At 43.2% G+C, this 23383-nt stretch overlaps 1 protein-coding gene across 7 annotated transcripts in view; it reads right to left on the bottom strand.

Annotated features, from left to right (window-relative positions):
* The window catches only part of casz1 (castor zinc finger 1), a 76232-nt gene that overhangs the window by 13524 nt on the left and 39325 nt on the right, over positions 1-23383 (bottom strand). For 3 of the 7 annotated variants that reach the window (XM_031845567.1, XM_031845565.1, XM_031845570.1), the window contains exons 2-9: positions 18905-19468; positions 12613-13513; positions 10502-10567; positions 9982-10077; positions 7848-7944; positions 5137-5301; positions 3351-3523; positions 1879-2747 (exon numbers count right to left, since the gene is read on the bottom strand). In XM_031845567.1, coding sequence (XP_031701427.1) covers positions 1879-2747; positions 3351-3523; positions 5137-5301; positions 7848-7944; positions 9982-10077; positions 10502-10567; positions 12613-13513; positions 18905-19468 — 2931 coding nt within the window. The remainder of the gene's footprint in view (positions 1-1878; positions 2748-3350; positions 3524-5136; positions 5302-7847; positions 7945-9981; positions 10078-10501; positions 10568-12612; positions 13514-18904; positions 19469-23383) is intronic. The other 4 variants (XM_031845569.1, XM_031845572.1, XM_031845566.1 and 1 more) reach the window with 3 other exon arrangements.

Below are 23383 nucleotides of genomic sequence, written 5' to 3'. Positions count from 1 at the left end.
AACATTAATACAGAAAAAATACTGAGAAAATACTGAAAGCAGAAACAGGGAAACATACACAATGGCCACAAACACTGTGACTTTTCTCACACCTTTTTGACAGAGAAGTAAAAACCACTTCCTCCTCATTTTAGCCCTAAATGTCCTGTTCACACATTTTATGAAGCAAATATGAGAAACAAAACCGAAGCCAATCCTCCATCCTGTATCTATGCGCTTAACTTTTACCATAAAGTATGTGAGATTACAGCTTCGTTATCAAGCATAGAGATCTGACACGCAGCCTCTCGGTGAGACAACGAGAGGGGTGGTGAAGGCACCATCTGTGGAAGCCCCACCCTCAGTGGGGGCCTTCCCAGTGTTCAGACTACCTGCTGGAAGCCCAGAGGTGGAGCTCCGCCTGACAGCCCGGGCTCAGCCCGGCTCCCCGGAGCAGCTGCCCTATCTCTCTCACAGGGCCTGTCCTGCTCCAGGAACACCACCAGGAATTGTAATCCTTCCCAGTCTGCAACATCCGGAGACGCCCCCCCTTTGCAGCCCCGATTCACAATCCGCACCCCCCCACCTGCTCAGGCTCAGCACCGGAGGCCCCACTGCTACCGGATTGCGAGATTGCGCTCTGCAGTTATCAATTATCAATTTAATGCTTTAACTTCATTTTCCTTTTCAGAAGCTTTGTTTAGAGCAATATGATAAACATAGACAAGGCAATTACCTCCAAAATGTATTTGAATTGTGTTTATGCTAAACAGGTATTGACATGTTTTTGTGGGAACAGAAGGTTTCTAGAAATTCAAAATGTGTTTCTTTGCTGATGCATGCAAGTGTGTCTGAGTTCTTGTGACAGTGGAAAAAAAGCCCCTTTCTCAGCTCTGGTGCATTGAGTCATTTCTGCCTGAACGATTTCAGTTTTTTTATCGGTTTGCATGGAGGATAAGAAAAAAAAAAGAAAAAACCCAACATCTTTTTTTTTTTTTTTGTTCTTGCAATTTCTGATCTTAATTTCATTCCACCTCCATTTGCTTGGAACGGGCGCAGACATAGATAAGAGACCAATGAGGAGGAAACATGTTCGACACAAGCCCCAGGAGCCCCCACTCTGAACATCATAAGAGACTTTTACAGGCTCTACTCTCCCCTGTCAGCGCATTTATCTCCAAATGGATTGTGGGTATCTAACAAACGATCAACACAATAACAAGCCCAGAGCAGAGGACTATGCCTCCAGTATGCCCCTTTACGCCTGAAAGCGGCAGTTTTTCCGCCTTTCTCTCTACTGCGGTATAGTGATAGAAGTGACCTCTGAGTGCACTCTGTGAGCTCTGGCTGGAGCGGAGAGAAGTCCACACACGGGAAAAAAAGATGTGGCTTTTAGTCTACATGGAGTTTATTATCTTTGAACACTGACATAGCTCAAAAGGTTATTGTTTGTCATATATTTCAATAACCTTGTCTATAAATAGAGTAACAAGCAAAGTTAACCTTTACAACTGACTACCAATTTATTCATGGTTTTATAATTTGCAAGTGTGTTAAGCTGGTCTAGTTACAATGTCAGGGAAAGGAAATATTAACAGGGCTGTATTAATCTGTCAAGTTATTTTTAGATGAATCAATTATTGACAATGGTCTTCAAATCACTCGTTTTGTCCACAAGTCCACATTTACAATATTGTAAAGCAGAAAATCTAAATATTTGTTAAGCTGGACCAAACTAATATTTTTGCTAAATATACGATCCAAACAATTATTATCAACATTGTTGGAGATTTTATTAGAGTTCAAACTTCTATCATCCATTGGCGAGTATCCACAAAAATGACACACAATGATGACACCATGATCACAAAAATGATGACTTTTTGTGGAGTGACTGACCTAGGTGGAGGTTGTTGGAGGGCCTCAGGGCAGCAGCTGCCAGTCTGGCCATCATGGGTGATATCAGCCCTTTGCTTGCCGAGATCTTCTCCATGATGGAGGAGGTGGCGTAGGATGTTGGGGTAGAGGCCATGGCTCCGTCTGCACCCACTGTGGAGCAACCTTGGGTCAGTGAGTCGGTGGGCATGGAGTGAGCCCCAGAAGATACAGCCGATATCAGGCTAGCGGCCGGCGGAGGTGGTTGGAGAGGCATCCTCGGGATGAGGGGGAAAAATGGGTGGGAGCCGCCCATGGCACTGTTGGAAAGAGCGAGGGCCACCGGCATGTTGCTGGGCAGGGCCTGGGACAGCAGGCTGGACATACGCTGGCCTGCACTGGTCATCGAGGATGTGAGTTTGAGGGCATGGCTCAATGTAGAGGAGGAGGAGACAGCGGTGGTGGGCGTGGCCAACAGGTGCGATACAGAGGTGGACTGCTGGGTGGTGGGCGAGGCACTCAGGCTGGAGTTCTTGCTGCTGATGGTCGAGAAGTCCATCAGGTCGTCGTTGCTCGACTCCTCCGGCTCATCCTTTGCCGTCAGGTAGGCGGAGGAGAGGCCCACGACACCGGAGGAGCGGATGTGCCGGCGCTCGTGTTTGCGCTTGTGAGAGGTCATCTGGCTAGTGGAGGTAAAGGTGAAGCCGCAGCCCGATCGGATGCAATGGAAGTGGTTGGTGGCTTTGCTGTAGACGCAGCCCTCGTACTTGCACTCCTCATACTTGTAGAACTTCTTGAAGCCATCTTTGGCATAGGCATCGTCCTTGATGTGGTAGCTCTTGTGCTTCTCGATGTCACACTTGTTCTTGAAGGTGAATGTGCATCCTGGGCGCCTGAAAGGAGAATGGAAAACAAAAGGGAAAACATGATTCCATATGATGCTCAGCTACATAGCCTCCTCAGTACCTTGGTGCAGATGGGAGTCACAGATAGGGGCCACATGATTCAAATACTTAACAATGGAGGAATGACAACTGAGGCTGTTCGGTAACACAGCAGCAGCCCATTGACATGTTGCCACCTGCAACCGTTTCCGGAGGCATACATTCCAGGGAGAGAGTTTGATGAATCAACCGAGTGATTCTATGTCCACTGATAATAGTGTTGTGGCGCATGTGCTTCAAACTAAAAGCTTGATGTTTTTTTTTCTCCTTCTAACTGTGATTCAATGATGTTCAAAGAACCTCACGGTGCAGGACAAGAAACAGGGGAGCCATTCGTCGTGACTGCACTTGTGTGCTGCCTATTATTTAACAAGGAATGTGCCTAGATTTGTTTTTTTCTGCTGTTGGCTTTTGGATTTGTTTAAATTGCTATATATATATATATATATATATATATATTTGTGTTGTGTTACTTATATGTGTTACTTTTGAATGCATGTATTTTTATAGATGTAAAAAAAACATCCACCACATTAGGCCTGCAATATTCACCTGCAGTGGAAGTGTGTGGTCTTCTGCCCGTAGAATTGACAGCCTACTGTGCCACAGTCCTCAGTGGCACGAAATCTCTGGAAGCCATCGTTGATCAGCTGGGCATTCTTTTTATGGAAGTTTTCATGGGTCATGACGTCAGAGGTGCTGGTGTACACCTTGCTGCAGCCCACCTGCAAAAGCAAAGAAGAGCATGACAATCGAAAACAAGATCTTGGCCCAAAGCGGGCATGAAAGTTTCAGTTTGCAAGAATGGTTTTAAAAGAGCCAGCTACTAAAAGGCAGTGCTTTAAAGAGATCTGATAATACTGTACGCGCTATCGAGAAAGGAGCTCGGTGTGGTTAAGAAAATGCAAGTGGCCTAGAAATGTGTGGAAGCAGGTTGTTTTCTCATGTTCACAAGTTTCAATTCAAACCCGTGAATTGGAAACGATCTTGTCATTGTGACAATTGGAACAAAGAAAAAAGGGACTGAAAGAGGCAGTGGTCACAGCGGGTAGCTGAAACTACAGTACCTTCCTGGCAAAGCTGCCTTTTAGTGTGTGACAATGCAGTCACCACGAACTTACTGTAATTCTGAGAACAAATTTGAGAGGTGGAGGGGGCAGAGGAAAGCAGATGGGAGTAGATGACTGTCTTGGTCTTTAGTTTAAAATGTCCTGGTACTCAGGAGCCCTCAGAGCCAACAGAGTCGGGGGGGGAAACAGGTAATGTTTGAATTAAAAGCAGCAATTGTATATCATCCCTGGCACCTTTCACCCGCACACAAACCGGGCAACTTCTCCATATTGAGTCAAACAATGAAAAAAATGCCACTCTGTTTCTTTTCCCCCGGTAAATCAAGAGAGGCGATGCCAACATCTGCAGGTTCTCAGGGACTGTTAAAACAAGGGCTGAAACGTCCTAATAACAATTACGCCGTTAGAGGGGTTTAAAAGAGAATGTATCTCAAGCCGTCCTCCACTGCGCTGCTGCCCTGTCGGCGAGAAAGCTCTCGGCACAGTGACACATTGAAAATAAGCAGATGTGAAAAAACTTAAACAAATCCAGAAGGGGGAATAATCTTCAACTGGCTTGCTTGGTACTAAAAGATGAAAAATGTGTAGTTTATATAAACACCTTACTGAATTTTATCCATGCCAATTAAGGAGCGAGAGAGCGAAGAGGTGGGGAAAGCACAAGAAGCCTCACGTGTGTTCTCCCTTTTTTTATTTATTTTATTATTTTCTATTGTTTACTTTAGGACACGTTTAGGACACTGCTCTTTGAAGACACTTTGGTGTAAATGGAAAAAGCGTGGAACTGTAATTCCATTTCACAGATGTAGGTAAGCTGTGTGACTCTCAAACATCCGGTAGTCGTGTTACGAGCCGCCTGACTTCCCAGACGCAGGCGTCGTCTGTATCGTGAAGCTCTTGTGCTGTTTTAAAACCGTCCTGAAACAATGTCATGGCTGAAAACGGTTGTTTTTAAGGCTCTTAATGGGTACAGAACCAGGCTTTTAGGCTGTACATGGACTATGGTTTACTGACAACCACCTTTATGGTCTGGCTCTGGAATGTAAACTTATTGATGAATTATATTTCACATTTTTTTATATGCATAGATGAGTTGTGGGTTATTTGTACTGTATGTAATGCCTCAGTATGTGTGGCCATATTTGCAGATATTGTCTTCCGTTTCCGTGTTTGTGTGCATTCGTGCCTACTGCACGTATTTGTGGGTTTGTTGTGGGTATGTGCGTAGGTGGAGGAGTAGCTGTGAGTCTTTGTAGTTTGTAGTGTACCTGCATGCAGTGGTAATGGGTGCTTTTTCCATTGAGGTGGCAGCCATGGTAGTAGACACTGCAGTCGTCCAGAGGGCTGAAGCGCATGAAGCCATGCTGCAGAGAGTTGTCCCTCTTCTTGTGCATGTTGTAGTGCCTGATTACATCCTGCTTACTGGTAAACCTCTGCAAAAGGGGAGAGGGAAAATGTGCGGCAACAGGTTGGTGTTTATTTAAACCAGTCATAGAATCAGCAACAAGTCACTTTATCTCTGTGGAAGCAGCAGCTGCAGCAAGCAGGAGCCAATTGGCAGTTGTGGAGGGCTGTGCCGACTGCAATGGAGAGGGCCAGGATGTCTTTAAAGATGATGCGTTCTGTGGTTATTGATTTACTTTGCATATCTCAAAGTTGTGTCCTATCCAAATGCAGCACCAAAGGCTCTGGGACTTTTTTGAGCGCAGGAGAAGCTTCCACATGGAACATGAAGTGTGTTCCCCATACCCCAACTGTCTCTACGTGATTTGTTCCCTTCCACTGAAATATATATATATATATATATTTTTTTTTAATTAAGATGAATCAATTGACATGCAAGATCACAGTTCTGATGTTTCTGTCTCTGGAAAAATTATGTTCCATGCAGATGGTTTCTCAGACATGCACAGGGGAAAACCGAAGACAACAGAAACAAACAAACAAACAAACAAGTGAACCAAAAACGTTTTCCCCTTCAATTCGCTGAGATATGATTCCATTTTTAATTAAAGCTTTAGCGCTCGCTTTTGGTGCCGGCTTCGCCTGTAACGATGAGTGAATATGTTAAGAGACCCGCCTTCTAAAATTACAAAATTAATAAATAAAAAAATCCCTCCCACACCTAGGAGTCAGGAAGGGAAAAAAACAGAAAAGTCTCTCCACAGAGACTTGCAGCAACCAAATCTGCTGTAATTGGGCTTAAGCTGATGTAACAGAAACTGTAACAGGAGAAGTGCAAATCAATGAGACAGTTCTGCCTTCAATCCATATTTATCTCCAGTTGAGGGAGAAAACATCAGAAAGAACTATTCTAAAAAGCAACCAATTGCTGTACAAAGTAGGGTAATTGCTTTGTGTCATGTGCTTCACTCCGCAAAAGTAAAAAGCTAAGATCTCACACAGCTGTTCATTCTCTTGCTCTTGGCCTGTTTCCCACTGCATAGTTCTGAGATGTTTGACTCCAGTAGGAGCAGACACTTCATTAGGATTTTTAATCTAATTAATGAAATGCGGTGGATTCGTCACTTTTTGAACAAATTTTCCTGAAAGATCCCGAGCACAGGCTCACTGGTATCTAATGGTTAACGACGACCGGAAGATAAGTTGAGCTGCGGTCATGGTGCATTCGATCCATCAAGCCGTCCAAAATAGGCCATGGAGAGAGCTGACTGGGAAAAAGATCTCATTTTCAGTTGAGTGGCGATGAAGGTTGGGAGCCACTTGCTACATTTATTTTAGGATTCCCACTAGTGTGGCAAGATGCACACTCTCCCTCATGTACAAGCCCATGAAAGGAGAATGTTAAGACTCAGCCAATAGCCCACAGGCTGGTAGTGGGATAATATTCCTGGAGTGTGTGTCATGTAACATTTCATGAGTTATCGCTTCGAAAGGGGCTGCTCGTCACTGCTTCTTTTTTTTTTTTTTTTTTCCAAGGGTATTGACATCCCAGAGAACTGGCTTGCAAAGCATATCTGTGTTTCCACGCAACGCACAAGCAACAGAGAAATGTGGACCTGACCGTGGAAATTGCCGTGATAACCTGAACTAACGCTCCAAATAATGACATGAAATGATTTTTCCTTTGTATTCCTCCAAGAATGTGTCCCATCAGACTGTGAAGTGGGATTCATGCAGAAAATGAAAGCTTAGATCTGTCATGCTTTTCACCACATAAACAATATTTATCGAGCGGTAATCTCTCTTGATCAGGAGCAGACAAAGGAGATTACAGATGAAGATGGCTTAATTCCGAAAAATTGTCAGGAAAGGAAAACACACACACAGCTCTAGCTGTGCATGGATTTTTAGACATCTTTGACAAATCTTCCTGTGTTTGCCTAACACTCTCCGGCCATATGCTACAGCAAACACACGGCCTGAATTATGATCTGCTTTGTGTTTTTTTTCTCCTTCCTGTGCCGTACATGACAACTCCTGGGACCCGGGACGAGATTAATAACGTGGGAGGGGATTAAAGACAGTCAGTGGCAGATGTCTTTAGAAAAAAGAACACATAGATAAAAAAAAAAAAGAGGCACGTTTCAAGCATATTTACAATAACCCTTGCGATAAAAGGCCAACTGTCAAAGACCAACTGTGCCTAGAAGATGCCTGCATACCTAGCGGGTGTATACACTCACGGCCTGTTCGGCAGATTAAAGGCCAGCAAACTTGTCATCTGCGTAGACTTTGGCTGGGTGTGACCTCACTAATGAAAAGATGCCACATTATCCTGTTTGTCTGTCCTAGAATCAACCCATCCCCTTTTGTCATGTCCTGAATAAAGAGAAGATTCTTAGCTTCAATTCACCGACCCTAAACCTTGCAACGTCATCCCTCACTATTTGAGAGTGGCACTTTTACCTTTCGTCTCACTTTTCTCATTGTGTGAGACTCTAAACTAACATTTGCAGCATACGGGAGAAAGATGTGTATTTGAGGGATGCACAAAAAAAAGTTGTAAAGTACTCACGCTCACCTGGTAGTTACACTCAGGGTCCATGCAGTGGTAATGCTCTCTGTACTGGTAGGCACAGTGCACGTGTCCACAGTGCTGACTTCCGGAGAACCTGAAAACCAAGTTGCACATGTCAACGAGTCTGTATTTTGAAATACGTCAGTGTGATTTGAAAATAATCAGCAGCGTATCAAGAATGATTAGTGAAGAAATTATTTGAAATACCAGGAAGAGCACAAAAAAAAACAGACAAAGGAGTTCTCAAAAGCATTACGCTCGTCTCACCTTCAATGTAACACCGCTCACACCCTCAAACTGACTTCTGCTTTCCACACTGCTGCAACAATTTACCCGTCTGTCACACCAATTTCAGCCAAATTAGCTCCATTTATTTCCAAAGCAGCCGTAAGAGACACTTATTACACTGAAACCCTTTCCCCCGACACGCATACACACACCCACTCAAGGAGCCCATGACTACTTTATTTCTCAGCACTGTGAAAACCCCTTGTCAAATCAATGCACAGTTCTTTCAGGTTAACCACAGTTTTATCGAGGAAAGGGGGGTCAGGTATCCTGAGATCGAGGAACGGCTCCGTCTACTTTTCACCCCAAACCCTCTCGCTCTCTCCTCTGGAGTCCAGAAATAAAAATGATTTTAGTCTGGCACCGCTTTCTACAGGATAGACACTTTTACGGTGGTGATTATAAGTCTGACGACGATGACTGTTAAAATCCTCCAATTACCAGTGAAAACACACAAATAAACATTTGCACTGCTGCTGCCAAGAGCTCCATCTGCTAGCAGAGGAGAGGGGGAAAAGGGAGCTAAGTAATATTTTTTCCATCTCTCTTTCTGTTTTTTCCCTTGTTAGGATTATCCCAGAGCTGCATTTACAGATCACTTTGCTGAGTTCATTAAGCTAATTGAACGGCATATCCACTACTCTTTTTAAGTTGGCTGTGAAGGGTGTGTGTGTGTGTGTGTGTGTTTGTGTCTGTGAAATGGTGACGGAGTTAGAGGGGTACTTCAGGAAGGTTTGATGGCTCTTTTAGAAAAGACCAAACCAGAAGTCAAATTACGTGTGAACACACATTAAAGCCAACATATGTCCCCCCAACCATTAGTGATTTCTATACTCTTCTTTCACATACATCCACACACCAACACACACATTTACACTCATGAACACACAAAGCCCCCGCCCCCTCCCTGAGACTATGGCCCACCCTTCTGCTCATTGCCCAGCTGTATCACTTTGCCTCTGGACAATTCCCACTTGCCGCGTGAGGGGGCCTAATGGGCCGCCGCTATTCAGCAGCAGATTAAATATTAATATCGCCACGATACAGAGATTGCAGCGCATCTCCAGTTACAATAGAGCTACACAGATCAAAGTGCCGTGGCAATAGTGGGTGCATGAAAGCATTTAAAGAGTGAAAACTGCAACTAAACACAACCAGGGAAGCTCTTTAAAACATCAAACTGGTGAGGAGATGAAGAACTTTTTTTTTTTTTTTTTCTCTCTTTTCACAAGGATTGGTACGAACGCGTTTACAAAGCTGGTTTTTAGTGTTCGTGTGCTCTCATTAGCCCTAGCTCCAAAGAAGATCCTCCCCCGCCTCTACCTCCCCTCTCGGTGCTACATTTGCCCTTTTTATTAGCCCTCCTTTTCCATTTTTTTTTTCCTTCCCTCCTCTTCGTTGCTTTTTCTTTTTTTCCCAACCCCAACACGGAAATTGAAACTGTATCTGGGCTTATCTGCTGCCTCCCCGTGCATCAACTGCCGAGATGTTTAGACAAATTTTATGCATTATGCAGCGCAAATATCAAAACAGTTCTTGGCAGTGCCAGCAGAAGCCTCATTAAAAATTCCTTAATTAAATCTTCTTGCAAAATGTAATCAGTCCAAGGAAGGGGTTTTGTGTGTGTGTGTGTGTGTGTGTGTGTGTGTGTGCGTGTGTGTGTGTGTGTGTGTGTGTGTGTAAAGGAGGATGTGTGTGTGTGTGTCTGTCAGTGCCAAGGCTTTGATTTGTGCCCTTCATGTTATGGCTTGGAGAAGTAATCATTAACGCCAAAGCCACTTTGGCTTTTCAAATGCTGTTTTTCTTTCTTTTTAAACGGAATAAACAAACAAATGATAATCACCTTTCTAGTGTCGGCTCAAAATCAATCCGGAATGGGGGACATTGTTCTGTGTCCATTGAAAAGCAAGATACCTCCCCTCCCCTGATGTTTTTGTCTCTGTTGGTGTGAATGACAGACTTTTAGATCAGTCAGTTCCTCGTGTGTTCAACAATAAGCAGCAGAACTCGAGAAGAACCCGGCCTAAGCTCATATCCTCTCTGTGTCAGTCACAGCTAACAGTAGTTCTTCAATGTTTTAGTGCTATACACACCGTGAGCATTTACTCAACCAGTTACAGTAAGCTACCATCAAACCAATTCACTTTCATTACCCCTCATCTTTCTACTTCCTCTCGGCACATAAATTGTCTTTTCTTAATCAATTTACTGCACACAGAACATTCTCATACCAGTCTAAGATCTAGTTACATCACTGAATAAAACACACAATCAGTGGATTAAAAAGAAAAAAAAAGTAGAAGGTTCATCTCAGTTTTGGGTATATTTTTTCATTGGTGTAGCACATTGAGGGATTTGCATACCTGGCAATATATTTCTGATAGAGGTTGATGTCATCGCTGGCGGGTTTATCTGGTGGCAGGCCATTCCTAATGCAACAGCAAACACAAAAGAGAGAGGATTAATGGTGTGGTCGGGCTGCCTGTTTTATTAATAAAAACAAACTGACACAATATTTACTTACAAGCTGCTGCCAAACTTTGGACTATCAATATACATTTACTTGTGGCATAAGAGCGTTTTCATGTGCCGTATGAATCAGGGATGGAATGCGCACACTTTGATGCATGGTCTCCCACCCAATGAAAGGCAAAATGCAGGAGCAAAGGGACATTAATCTTTTATGGGGGTATTTTGGTGAGTGCTCATGCAAAACTGGATAATGTGGATGTGGAAGGAAAGCTCTGAAAAGGTCTTTTCTGGTAATCTCTAAGGGCCTCGGCTCTAATGCTGATGCCAAGTTGTCTCCGATCAGTCTGAACTCAGTTCAAACAATGACGTAGGACAACACTGCAGCTTCAAATGCATACATTTCACTCAAATCCGATTCGAATCGAAATAGGAAATCAAGAGGGATTCATCACATTACAGCGGCGTGTGCTGTTTGTCACATGTGATGTGGTTCCCTTCATGAAGCTGGCTGCAGTGACAGTCATACTACAGTATTGGTTCTGCTTCCTCCCTCTCAGAAATGGCATTTAGCTTCATGTGAAGCAGCCACACACGGGGGATGACCTGAGGTTAATCTGGCCCAGAGGGGAGGATGCACTGCCAGACATTCTCACCAGCATCCCACCCCCCCACCCCCCTCTCCCCTCTCCTCCCTGTATACAAGCACTAGACTTGGGTCAGTTATCCAAGCTTGCAGCTCCACTGAGCCCCAACCTGACAAAGGCCAAAGCCTGAGGGAGAAGTGCCAGAGGGCTCTTGAACAGTGTCTTTGATAGGTCTTGACTAACTAGAGACAAGGTCAAAACCAATCAAACAGACTCTGGGAGCTGTTTCCTACTAGTAGTGCACACGACTGGAGGCTAGCTCCCCAAACCCCTCGTTTGCTTCCTTTAAAGTGCACTCGTCAGGCGGTGTAGAGTCGGCCCCTGTGACTCGCCGGGAGGTTAGTCATGGCTCCAAAGTAATTAAAGGGAGAGTTGTTACACCCTAGCCAAACGAAAGAAGTCAGTCACTTTGCGATGACTGTGCTAAATCCGTCTCCACGGAGTGCTACAGCGAGTAAACACTTCATGTGCCTTCGCAACTCATCATGTCGTGGATCTATTGGGCACTATGCGCTATTTCACACTACATTCCTGTTGGCTGCTGTGGAGGTAGCAATTACCTTTGCGTTAGGCTAACTGACTCACAGTAGCAGTTAAGTGTATGTGAGCTTCATATTGGCTCCAAGGTGTTCCACAGGAACTTGGGATCTTTTCAATCCGCCAATAAACTTTAAATTAGAATTTTAATGGATAGGTTATACTTTTTATTAACAGATTTTAAGAGGTATACATTGTTTTGGTGCAGTTAAATTGTGCAGTCATACAATATCATTTGTTAATAAGCATACATCTCACGTTTAGCAGTAAGAGAGAGGATGACAAGCAATGCTGTCATCTCTTGCCCTTTATTTATTTATTAACCTGTTATTAACTCTGCCAACGTTCTGTTTTCGGCACCGTTTGTCTGTTTCTTTGTTGTTGTTTGTTCGGTGAATATCTAAAAATCGACTGATCTAATACATTAAGTGGGAAGTTTGGTAACTGGCAAAAGAGTAACTTATTCGTTTTTGGTGTCGCATCACTGTGTCACAATTTGTAACATTATACCCTTTTGCTTAATCCTGCTAAAGTGAAATGTATGAAATTACTGTTCCTCTTGATTCCCAGGTCAATCACTTATCTAATCATATAGACCATGCCCATTTTTGGGATCGCAGATTTCTCACCATTTCGAAACACTTCATATTCCTAGACCGGATTTAAGTATTATCAAAAATCTGCATTATCTATCTCTATGTGTTCTTTGAATCAGATTCAATACGGATTAAACTAATTCGAAAGCATTGTGTAGCCTTGGCGGAGGTATGTGCTCTCTAAATACTTTCTAGTTTCATATGATGATGTTTGAGCAGACTTACTTAACAGAGGACACAGTGCCCGTGGTGATGGAGTCAGTCTTGGAAAAACTGGACTTCAGGTAGTCAGCGGCATTGAAGCTTATTTGTCCTGTCTGGTCCATTGTGAGCCCTGGGGCGATGCTGGCCCCAGCTGCGCCCACGGTTGGGACACCAGGAGCTCCTGGGTTCCCTGGTGCTGTAGCGAGGACATTGGGCATCATTGAGGCCTCTGGATTTCCCGGCATCAGCTTCTGAATTGTTCTGATTTCATACTTCGAAGGGCGGCCCACTTTGCAAGTCTTGAAGGCTATGGAGCCGCCCATGTCAGGGTTGCCCTCACCAGGCTTGAAGAGGTGCAGAAACTTGACGTTCTCGAGGTCGTACTTGGAGGGTCGCTTGTAAGCGTTACCGTTCTGCTGCTGTAGACTCTCACCCATCTTCAGCTTCTGAATAAAGAAGTCATACTTGGAGGCTCGGGACGCCATGTTCTGGATGTGAGAGGGATTCGGTGGCTGAGAAGTGCCCAGCTGAGGTCCTCCCGGCTGTTTGTGGTCCAGGCTGGCGGGATAGATCTGTGCCTCGGCCCCTGGGAGGCACCCAGAGGTCTGGAGCATGCTAGCGCTCTTGTCTTGGGCCAGTTTTGGGTTGAGGTTGTCTGGTTTTGGTGGGGAAGCATGCATGGGCCAAGGAAGGGTCTCGCCGGCTTTTAGCTTACGGATGTACTCTTCGTACTTTGAGAAGCGGGCACGCCGTGAGGCCTCCTCACTGCTGAGGGATGAGGGGTCTGAGGTAGCGGCTTTGAGCTTCTCAAAGCTGATCTTCTTGGTCAGCTCATCCCTTACCTGCTGGTCATCATAACCGAACATTCCCAAAAATTCATTCATGGTGTTGGCTGCATAGTCTCGCAGGGCAGATGCTTCTCCTGCACAGAGAAAGAGTAGAGTGGTGAGCTCGTTTTTAAAGCCGCTACAAGCAACGTTGCTCAAAACATTTCAATCAGTCAGTGGCCAAATTCACTTCAGTCAATCAGTCCATCAAATGGTGCTCTCCCACTTGACATTGACTGATTCTCACTCAACAAGTGTTTCACTATTGTGATGCTGTGTAGCTGAAGAAGATAGTCTATATTCAACAATTTATTGTTTTGTTTGGCATCAAATGCCTACGTTACGAATTAAGTAATCTGCAGAAAATATAATTTGTCAGCCCAATTATTGAAACAACCCCTCTCTCATATTGTGGTGAACACACTGCATTATGATAACAAAGGACGTCTAAACCGCTAGATCTAAATCTACTACATGAGAGTCTATCTCTGTTTCTGAACATTAACTGCTTACAATTGATGTCTTACGGCTATACTTGTTATTTCTCAACTGTAATCAATTTAAAAACAGGAAAAGGGATTCTAGAGCAGCGTCTACCCTGTACATCTCTGTGCATTCATGTGTCTACAAACAAGCAGTCTGAGGCAATGCTCTTCCTGTTTTGGTTGCACTAAGTCAGTCCTGCACAATTTGCAAGTGACTGTACCAAAGGACACACTGAATAAACAAACCTCTTCTGGTCTTCTATTCTTATTAAGTTATGCTATCAAAATTCATCACGGAATCACTTTTCACATTATATAATTGAATAACATATTAAGTAAATATTGTACATGTAAGAGCAGGTAATCTTAGTAACCCAGTAAGAGATCACGTTAGCGACTGAAGCATGTAGGGGAATCTATAGGGGGAAAACTGTTTATACAACTTCATAGAAATGAAGTAACACCATCGGGCGCACCTCACCACAGATTTTTACGTGATGACTGATGCTGAACGATTTGAAAGTGACATAATTATATCTGCTATCTTCCAGGAAGCGACTGCATGCTAAGTGCAATTCCTAATCCCCGAAGCTTGGCGTAAGGTATTTGAAAATAACATGATTATTGTGTCACCTTTAAGAGTGAAAAGAATGAATCCTTTCCCCCTTTTTACACATTTGTGAACTGAAACATCCCTTTCATTTTAAGAGTCCATTAAATTGGAGAACTTCCCCAAGGACATAGGCGAAATATAGTCAATGTATAGTTTAATTGCATTATGTGGGGATTAATTCCGGCCCATTAACTTTCATCCAGGTTAGTGCAAGGGGTCAGAGAGCTGAGAAAGGGGGGAAATGATTTTTCCTGAAAGCAGCGGAAGCACAAAGAGAGGAAAGGGTACGTGAGAGAGACATAGAGAGGGAGGATTCGTGAGGCAGTTGTGTTGTTGCTGATCCAGCTCAATTCCATAACTCTCCTGTTGTGTCAGTTTGCATGTCAGGCAGGATGCCAGAACACTGACATGGTAGTAATGTACCAGATGATAATTTCACCTGGGTCATGTAAAAACTTTGGCCTTCTTAACTCATCCTTGGCACAGGACCAGGATCAAAAACCTTTAAAAAATTTTTTTTTCACATCACACCATATCACCATCAAAACATGAGCCGGTGAGAAGTAATACCACCTACCACCCGGGTAATTAATACATAAATATTTCTGCTCTTGTCTCAGATTTCTCAGTTATTGCTAAATCAGTCTCCGTGCCCTGCTTTTCACATCTCCCGCGGAGCATGTAAAATAATCCCCAAATTTCCATTGACTGCGTTGGGGTTGCTCCTCTGCGCAGTGGATCAGTATGAAAGAGTATCCAGTGGATCGAAAGGTCATGAAAATGTAACAGAAATGGATCACATATTTGAGAGGAAATGCCTCACAGATCTAAACTGAAACTACAGAGTCAAATATTGTATATTGCATATATAAGTATTTACTGCAGGGTAGAGTGCAAATTAACTCATTTTATACTTAAGGTTTTGTTTTTATTTAACTGATTATCATGCATGGCATAAAAGAACATTTTGAACCAGTCAAAATGTAATTTGTCTAAACATTCTCCTCAGTTGATTTTCGGTGTTGATGACCTCGGTGCTCGGTTGGGTTTGACTGCGACTGTATTTGTAAGGGTACCTCAGGTCACAGTATATCATATAGCTCTAAAGTTAGGACAGCAGCCACATCAGAAAAGTCACAAAATGGAACTACACTCACTGAGTGAGGGAAAAGAGCAAAGCAGAATAGATGGAAATCATATTTTAAAAATGTTTTTTATATCATTTTGAAGGCTAATATAAAGAGTGTCAAGGCTGGTTCTGCATTGACTGGGAATATATTCATGTCTGTCGACTCTTGCTTTGGAGTAGGTTTCAAATTAAATAAATCATCTATCATTTCTGTCAATTGCTTATTACTGCAGACAGACTAGTGGTTTCTGTCATGGGAGCACCGGCACCTCTTTTTTTTCATATTCTATTTGCTTATGGTTTTATCATCACCTTCTCTTAAAAAAAAAATTAGCCAAGTCTCTTTATTCATCAGCGGAGCCATGTGGCCTGCTATCAACGAAAGGCAAATGATTGGACTTGAAAGGATTATGACTGGAACTGACAGGAGATAACCTTTCTAAAACACCATGTAAATGAGGTTTCTACTCCAGCCCCATCCGGCTGCCTTTTAAATAATGCCATGTGACACCAGGTGGGAAACTGTGTATGGGTGTACTAAGGTGAGATTGGCCTCTCCACTCATGCTAACCACCCAACCCATCAAGAAACAGAAAAGACATTTCCCTCTGCACTTTCTCTGGTGTCACTGGAAACTCTACAAACAAGTGGTTTCTAATCTTGACACTTCAGGCCAGCAAAAGCCAACACGCAGCACATACCTGCCTGTCTATATTTGAGGCTATTGGGACACATTTTCCCTCTGCAGATATGATAACAGATGGGCATTATATCTCCTATTGGCTGACCAAACATGGCCATCAGTGTGTGGCATAGCTTCTCTGCTCACAGGACTGAGAGGCAGAGGTGTCGCTGATGATAAAGGTGCATGCTAGTGGCTATATATGGACTAATCTGGGGTTTAAATACGGTTGTCCGTTTTGAACCACACATGCACAATGTAAACTATTTAGTTTAAAAAAAAAAGTTTGAATAACATGCTGTGTTTTCAGTGGAGTTCAGTCAGAGAAACTTTTGCATAGTGGGATTATTTTAGATGGTGCAATAATTTAAATAGAGTTTTAAAAAAGCAAATTGTGTTGATGTCGGTGAATTAGTTTAAGTGTGTTTTGTTTAAATGAGCAGTGGTAGCCTAATAAAGAGTTGCTTTGAATAAGTGACATTATGCACATTTGTTTGGACTAATTTGACACACACAAAAGTGCACGGAGCTTCAAAACTTCCTCTCTGTTTGGTTAGTTAATTAACAGGCAGTAAATAGCGAGGGCTTTGAAACGGCTTGAAATGAACAATAACCTTTTACAGTGAACCCAGAATTGCAAATGGAAGTCACGGTCAAGCCCGTTTGATCCATCACTATGAGCATCTCTGTCTTTGCTTTCATAGTTTTTATTCATTGTTTTTTTTCCCCATCGACTGGCTTATGAGGGCTCTAATGCGACATCTAAATTATCTAGGAAAAGTATTCTGGGGTTTTGCACTGATAGGAAATCTGCACGATGCCTCAATGTGAGGAGTTAAATGTTTTGAAGGTCGCAGTTTCTCTCATTGATCTTGCAATGTTTGTTAATTACATTGTCACTGATGTTGTGAGAGATAATTAAGCCACTATGTTTATATGCATAATTATGTGCACTCCGCATCAGCCTTTGAAAGACAGCGGCAAGAGAGAGAGAGAGAGAGGAGGAAAAAAAAATGTTTTAATTGTGAGCTGAGCAGAAACACGGCAATATAGATGCCCTAGTTACAATCAACAAAGAGCAACTCTGAGAAGAAGAAAAAAACACTCTAAAGACAAGATTTGCAACTGATGCAGTACGCTCTCCCCACAGTCTTCAAACACTCTGGCTTTGCTGTGAGATGTAAAGTAGTTAGGCAGCCAGTGGATTGAAAGGTGCAGGCCTGCTACACAACAGTAATACATATTTACAGACAGGCGGTTTTTTTTTATGGCCACGAAATCAACACAAAATGACTAATTAAAACCACAAAGCCTTTTTTTTCATTTGCCTCTGAAATGAAACCTGCTTCATTTTCTGAGAAGCCCCTACCCCCAATTCATTGTGTGGCCAGAGCTGCTGCTGTAAAACAAAAGAAATGCAGACTAAAAGAGCCTGTGTACATGACTCTGAGGTAGATAGCTAAACCTAGATGAAAGGCCAAAAAACTGTTAAAGTGAGGTGAGCAAGCACAAAACAAAACTTGTTTTTGTACCGCAACAACCGGTCTCACTCGCAAATTGCAGTTTTTTTTTTTCCTCTGTGTGTCTGTGAAACACGCTTTATATACTTGTATAAGCGAGTCATGTTTTTTCTCCTTTTTTTTTTTTTTTTAAAACTCTGCGTTTGTGCTGCTATACAAAGGCCTAACGCTCCTATAGCGCGCATGCATCTAGCTTCAAGTGTCACTACGAGAGGTACTTTCTCAAATGATAGTTTGTGCTGTTGACACATACTTGTGTTGCTTCCGAATGGCTGCCTGTGCCCGTTTTTTCTATTTGATAATCAGTGAATTATATCGTGGGAACATCATGTCACAATTAAAAAGGGGTTATTAGGAGTCATTTACAGGAGCGTTTTGTAAAGGAATGTATTAAAATAGGTCCATGTCTGCTCACAATAAATACATGGAGCCACTCTATTTCTCACTTAAGAGTCATATCGCGCTGCGATATGATTTCCCTATTTCTGACTTTATTTGACAATTGATCTCTAGGATTTGACAAAAAAACAAAAAACAAGCTCCTCTACGGCTGACTACAATTCCATGTAATAGAGGAGTTTGAAGCGGTGGCTAAGTTTAGTGAGCTTAGGGAAAATCAAAGACTCAATATGTAATCCTGGGTGTAATATGAAGCTTAGCCTGGTCTTGCCATGCGCTCTTGGCCCACAGCTGCTGGGAGAGTGCATAAACAGCCTTACGTTGTAAGCCTACTCCATTTATGAATTTCTTTTTGCAGTAAACCACACACTGACAAGTTCCTGTTTCCCCCCCGCTGGCCTGCCAGTTGAATCTGTCTTTGGGGGTAATAATGTCACTGGCTATTCATAATGTAACTCTAGAGTGTCTCTTCCCAATAATGGGCACACTTAAGCTTATGCGGATGCGGCAATGTCACCCGCCCTCTATCTAAGCATTAATACTATTGAGTGGAATGCTTTGAAGGGCAAAGGTTGTGTCGGTTTAAGAAGTCTAAAAAGGGTCAAGTATAAATTAGGAGTACGGCGGAGACATTAACTGATTGAGAGTCAAAATGTACCTGTAGAGGAGAAAGGTGCTTGGCGACTCTGGGCCTCTCGCGGCGGCATGTAGGTGTTGTCTTTTGAAGGCCTATCTTCAGCTTCTTTGCCATCATGGTAACTGCCATCCTGAGAGCCCGCCACCGGCTCGGCCTCCTCCGCGTTGTCCTCGTCATCGCTGCAGCCCGTGGGGCGTACCATGTACACGCCCTCAGGGGGGCCGTCTTCGTCATTGCCGACTTTGAGTTCACGCTCGTGTTCGTCGGCGGGAGGCGGCGGCGGCTCGTCGCCATACTCGCCGTTCACCCACTTCTCGATGGCCTCGCGTCTCTTCTGGTCCTCCTCTAGACTCTGACTGAGGTTCAGGCTCTCGGGGAAGTTGGTCTCATTGTCATCGCAGTGGGAACTGCCACGCTCGCTGTTTTCTGCTACACTCTGGTCTCCCTCTGCATTCTGGGAGCTGGTGTCGTACACCACCTGGCGGCTCAGCTTGGCACAGATAGCATTGAGTTTTAGGCCACCTTTCCTTTTGGCGGCCATCTTGGATTTTCCTGAGGTCGTTTCAGTGCATAAACTCCTTTCAGCTAACGGAAACAAGAACAAAAAAACAAAAGATTAGTTTAAGTTGTTCAGCATTACAATTATCTGAGTTACGGTTTAGGGAATTTAACTTTTCACTCAATTAGCAATTTCTTTTAAATGCACCAGAAACAAAGTTTGAACCAGCTTTTCCATGTCAGTAACTTAGTCCTGATTTTGAACATCACAATGGAAAAACCACAGTGAACAACAGTGACTCCTGCTATTAATATCATCCAAAAGCACTTAACAATAACAGCCTGGAAGGACACACAGAGATACTGTACATATCTTTCTAAGTCACACCTCTTCGGTCAGCTCAGAGTTGAAAGCAGTGATGAAAAAAAAAAAGGAGAAAAAAAAAATCCCAGGCAGCTGAAACCACAGGGAGATAGGTATCGGACCCCCTACGGTACTACAAGCAGCAAATACACGGCTACATAATCCTTCACATGACAGCGCCATAGAGACACTGTGAAATGTTATCTTCACTCTCACCTCGAGAGGCTGTGGTCCTGCCACTGAGTGGGGGGCTGCACAGCGTTAAAGCTGTCAGGATGTGGAGTGAAAATGCTGAGCGCTTTTGGTCTTTTTGGATCTGTGTTCTCACGTTGGCTATTCAGCGGGTTTACACCCAATAACTGTATTGTAATTGTACTTTTGTTTTACATCTTCTTTACTAAAAGGGAAATGAATTCATGTATACAAGCTCTTTCTACCCTCTACTGTCTTTTACTGTTCATCTGGCCGAGACAGTAAAAAAAAACAAAAGTTGTAGTCACCATGTTTTACATATCTTTACGAAACAAGACAGACGGCACAGTCTCAACATATTTCCCCCCCAGTGCGGCCTCTCTGAACAATAGAGCATGATAGAGTGTGCTTTGGGGCAGCAATGGGTGGCATTATTTCAACCCAAGTGGGGCTATCTTTATAACATGTCCTCTGATGAGGCAGGAACAGCTGCCTGTGGCATTCCATATCCAGAGCTGCCTTTTTAGGGCAGAAACTGCACTCTAGTTCCTTTCACTTCATTTCCAGAGCCACCAAAGTTCACCTTCCAACAGCATATTCCAGACTCAAAATCAAGGCCAGATCGTTATCAAGTTGTAAATAACTTTTAAAAAGCGAGAAGGAGGTGACCGTGAGTATTCATCGTATCAAAAAAAGAAAAGAAAGAAGAAGCAGTATAACTACCAGAGAGCAGATGATCATTTTAACTTGTATTGTGTTTTTATTTCAGTAGTATGTAAAGCTTTGTCAGTTGAAGGTCTGTGGAAACACTTAAAACAGCATGCCACAGCAGAGATAGTTCTCCCTGCGTGGAGTTGTATTGAATCTTAACTCAGCCACACTGTGGTTAAGATAATACACTCTGCTGAGCTGTGGACACACCATCTTAAAAGACAAAAAATGTGTGATATGAGAGGTAACAAAGTTCTATCTTAAAGACTCAATTCACTTTATTTAACAATGAGCACGAGCCTTTTCATTTTCTCTCAGCCGTAAAGCCAAGCACAATCATGTGTGAGCCATTGCAAGTGTTATGTAAATCACATCGGCTGCAAACATAAAATCCTGTTTTCATTTTCTTTTGCAAAGCTGTGGATTCATTAGAGGATATACAATTTGAAGGGGCTTACAGATCACCCCGTCGCCAGACAATGCACCCCCCGTGCTCCCCACACATGCTTTCTCAGTTACTGTATTTACGTTGCGGGCTTCCTCTCTGAAACAATAGCTGCAGGAATTATGTAGGTTTGAGGGGCCCGTATATCAGCGGCACATTACTGTGCAATTTAGTGTTAGACAATTGCAGGCGGGGGGTGAAAGGGTCACCTTTTAGAAGCAGCAATTGTGAAAAAAAAAAACGGAAAAGAAATCAGCTTGAAAAACTATTAGGAAGTGGAAGACATAAATTTTCAAGTTATTTTTTCTTCAGAAATACTCTCCAAAGGAAGATTGAGGTCATTTGGGTGTTGCAGTGGAAGTCATTTTTTTCTGTTTACCCTGTTCAGTATTTCATGCTTTAACTGCCGATTTCCTTTGCATTGCAATCTCAAGCTCCTTGTAGGAAATGACCCCGACACAGTTGTTTCTTTCCATCAGTGAGTATTTATGTATGATTTTCTGTTAACAATATGGAGTGTGCGTATGACGACTAAGTGCTACTGGTCGAGCATCCAGCAGGCCTCTAACTGAATTATCAGACAGCTTAAGCACATATTCAGTGTTTTCTTTTTAAAGGTAGGGCGTGCTTTAAGACACATTTAATACTGCGGGCTTCCTGTGAGCAGGAACATGCTATGGTTCGATGGTTTATGGAAGCTGTCTGAACTATTATTTATGCTGAGGGTTTCTGTCCACGGCTGCTTTTTTTGCCATTGCTTACAATAGGGATTGCTATGGTAACACCAAGCTGTTTACCTCAAGTCGTTTGTGTGCATGATAGCGTACAATGAGATAAAATCTGTGGGGACCTACATGAAAGAACAACTTTTCCCTCTGGGACCAACTCCCCCACCTCTTCTGAGAGTCCAGCAAGCATTCTGCCTTATTAATGAATATCAGACAGAAAAACAACACTGTCACATGCATCGGACATTATTTACAGTCTGTTTTAGCCTGGTGTGCTAATTGTCAAGGCGGAGACACCTCAGTAAGCACTGGGAGATGGGGAAAAAAAACAAAAGAAACAGGCAGGTTTGAATTTGAACACAACGGCTGAAACTAATTTTTCCAACTGCTTATGTTACCGGTGACACTATTTTTTTATTACTGGAAACAGTGCAGGACCTCAAAGGAGCGCCACATACTGTCTCTATAAGGCCAAAACCTGAGGAAAAAGTCCTGAAACTATTTTGAATACATTTGGAATAGGTCAGGTCCTCTTTCATCTTCAGACAAAAAGAAGTGCATCAAAGTTCTTTAGAGCCCTGTTTCTTCTCAGCGCTGGATGACACAGCTTGTGTTCGAGTCTAGCCCTCCCCACTGACAAACTAACTCTTCCACAAGCTCTAAGCCCCACAGGTCTTGTTGGTTTTTTTTGATGCAGAGTCTCTCTGTTTGTGTGCCAGAATGATATCATGCCCAATCAAGTGGTGTTTCAAATCCTAATAACGCTGTTGGAAGTCCATTATTTGTGTGAGCCTGCACAGAATGCAATCAAGGCCGCTCCGGGTAAAGGATGTGGGAGTTGAGACCGCTTGTGACTGGCAGGGTCATGGCTTTACCTCTTTCGGCCGTACAAGACGAGGCAGCTTATGTCCAAAAGGCTTGTTCAATCATCTTATGGAAGATTTAAAGTCACATAAACAACATGTGGAAAATTGAATAACTTGACTTTATTGTTCATTCGCAGTGCAGCGCCGCACCATAAACACGCCGACTCCCTGCAGTGTTGTCAGTTTGTATGGAGCGAGCACGCAGGAGGGTCTGTATATAAGAGACGTAGATATTACCTGTTTAAAGTGAAGCTTATCTCTTTACCTAATCAAACACAGGTTTGTTTTAGATTCCTGCTGAGTTCCAACATGACTGACACAGGGACAAACACCCCCCCCCCCCCTCGCAATATCAGGACTTAATTAATACAAACAGGGTCTGGGAGATGTCTGTTCAGCTCAGGATTATTTTACAATATGCAACCGAGAGTTGCTGTAGCGCTTTAAAATAAAAAGAAATCCTAGTTATAACTTTATGAACCTTTGGCAGATTAATCGGCAAGGCTGCAGCTCCCTGTGTGTAGCTCAGTGAACCTTTTGTGTCTCTGGCTCTCAAGGGAGATGTATGCGTGAGTGTTTCAGGGAAATCACTGAGCCACACACTGGCAAACATACACAGACACACTTTAAAATTATCATGTTTTAATATTTGTAAATTTACAGCTTGCAGAAGGAGAATGTGTTCCTCTTCTCTCC

Source organism: Anarrhichthys ocellatus, unplaced genomic scaffold (genome assembly GCF_004355925.1).
Source record: "Anarrhichthys ocellatus isolate YVR2014 unplaced genomic scaffold, GSC_Weel_1.0 scaffold5, whole genome shotgun sequence".
Lineage (NCBI taxonomy): Eukaryota > Metazoa > Chordata > Actinopteri > Perciformes > Anarhichadidae > Anarrhichthys > Anarrhichthys ocellatus.
The sequence above is the reverse complement of the archived record's forward strand: the minus strand, read 5'-3'. Positions and strand labels throughout refer to the sequence as shown.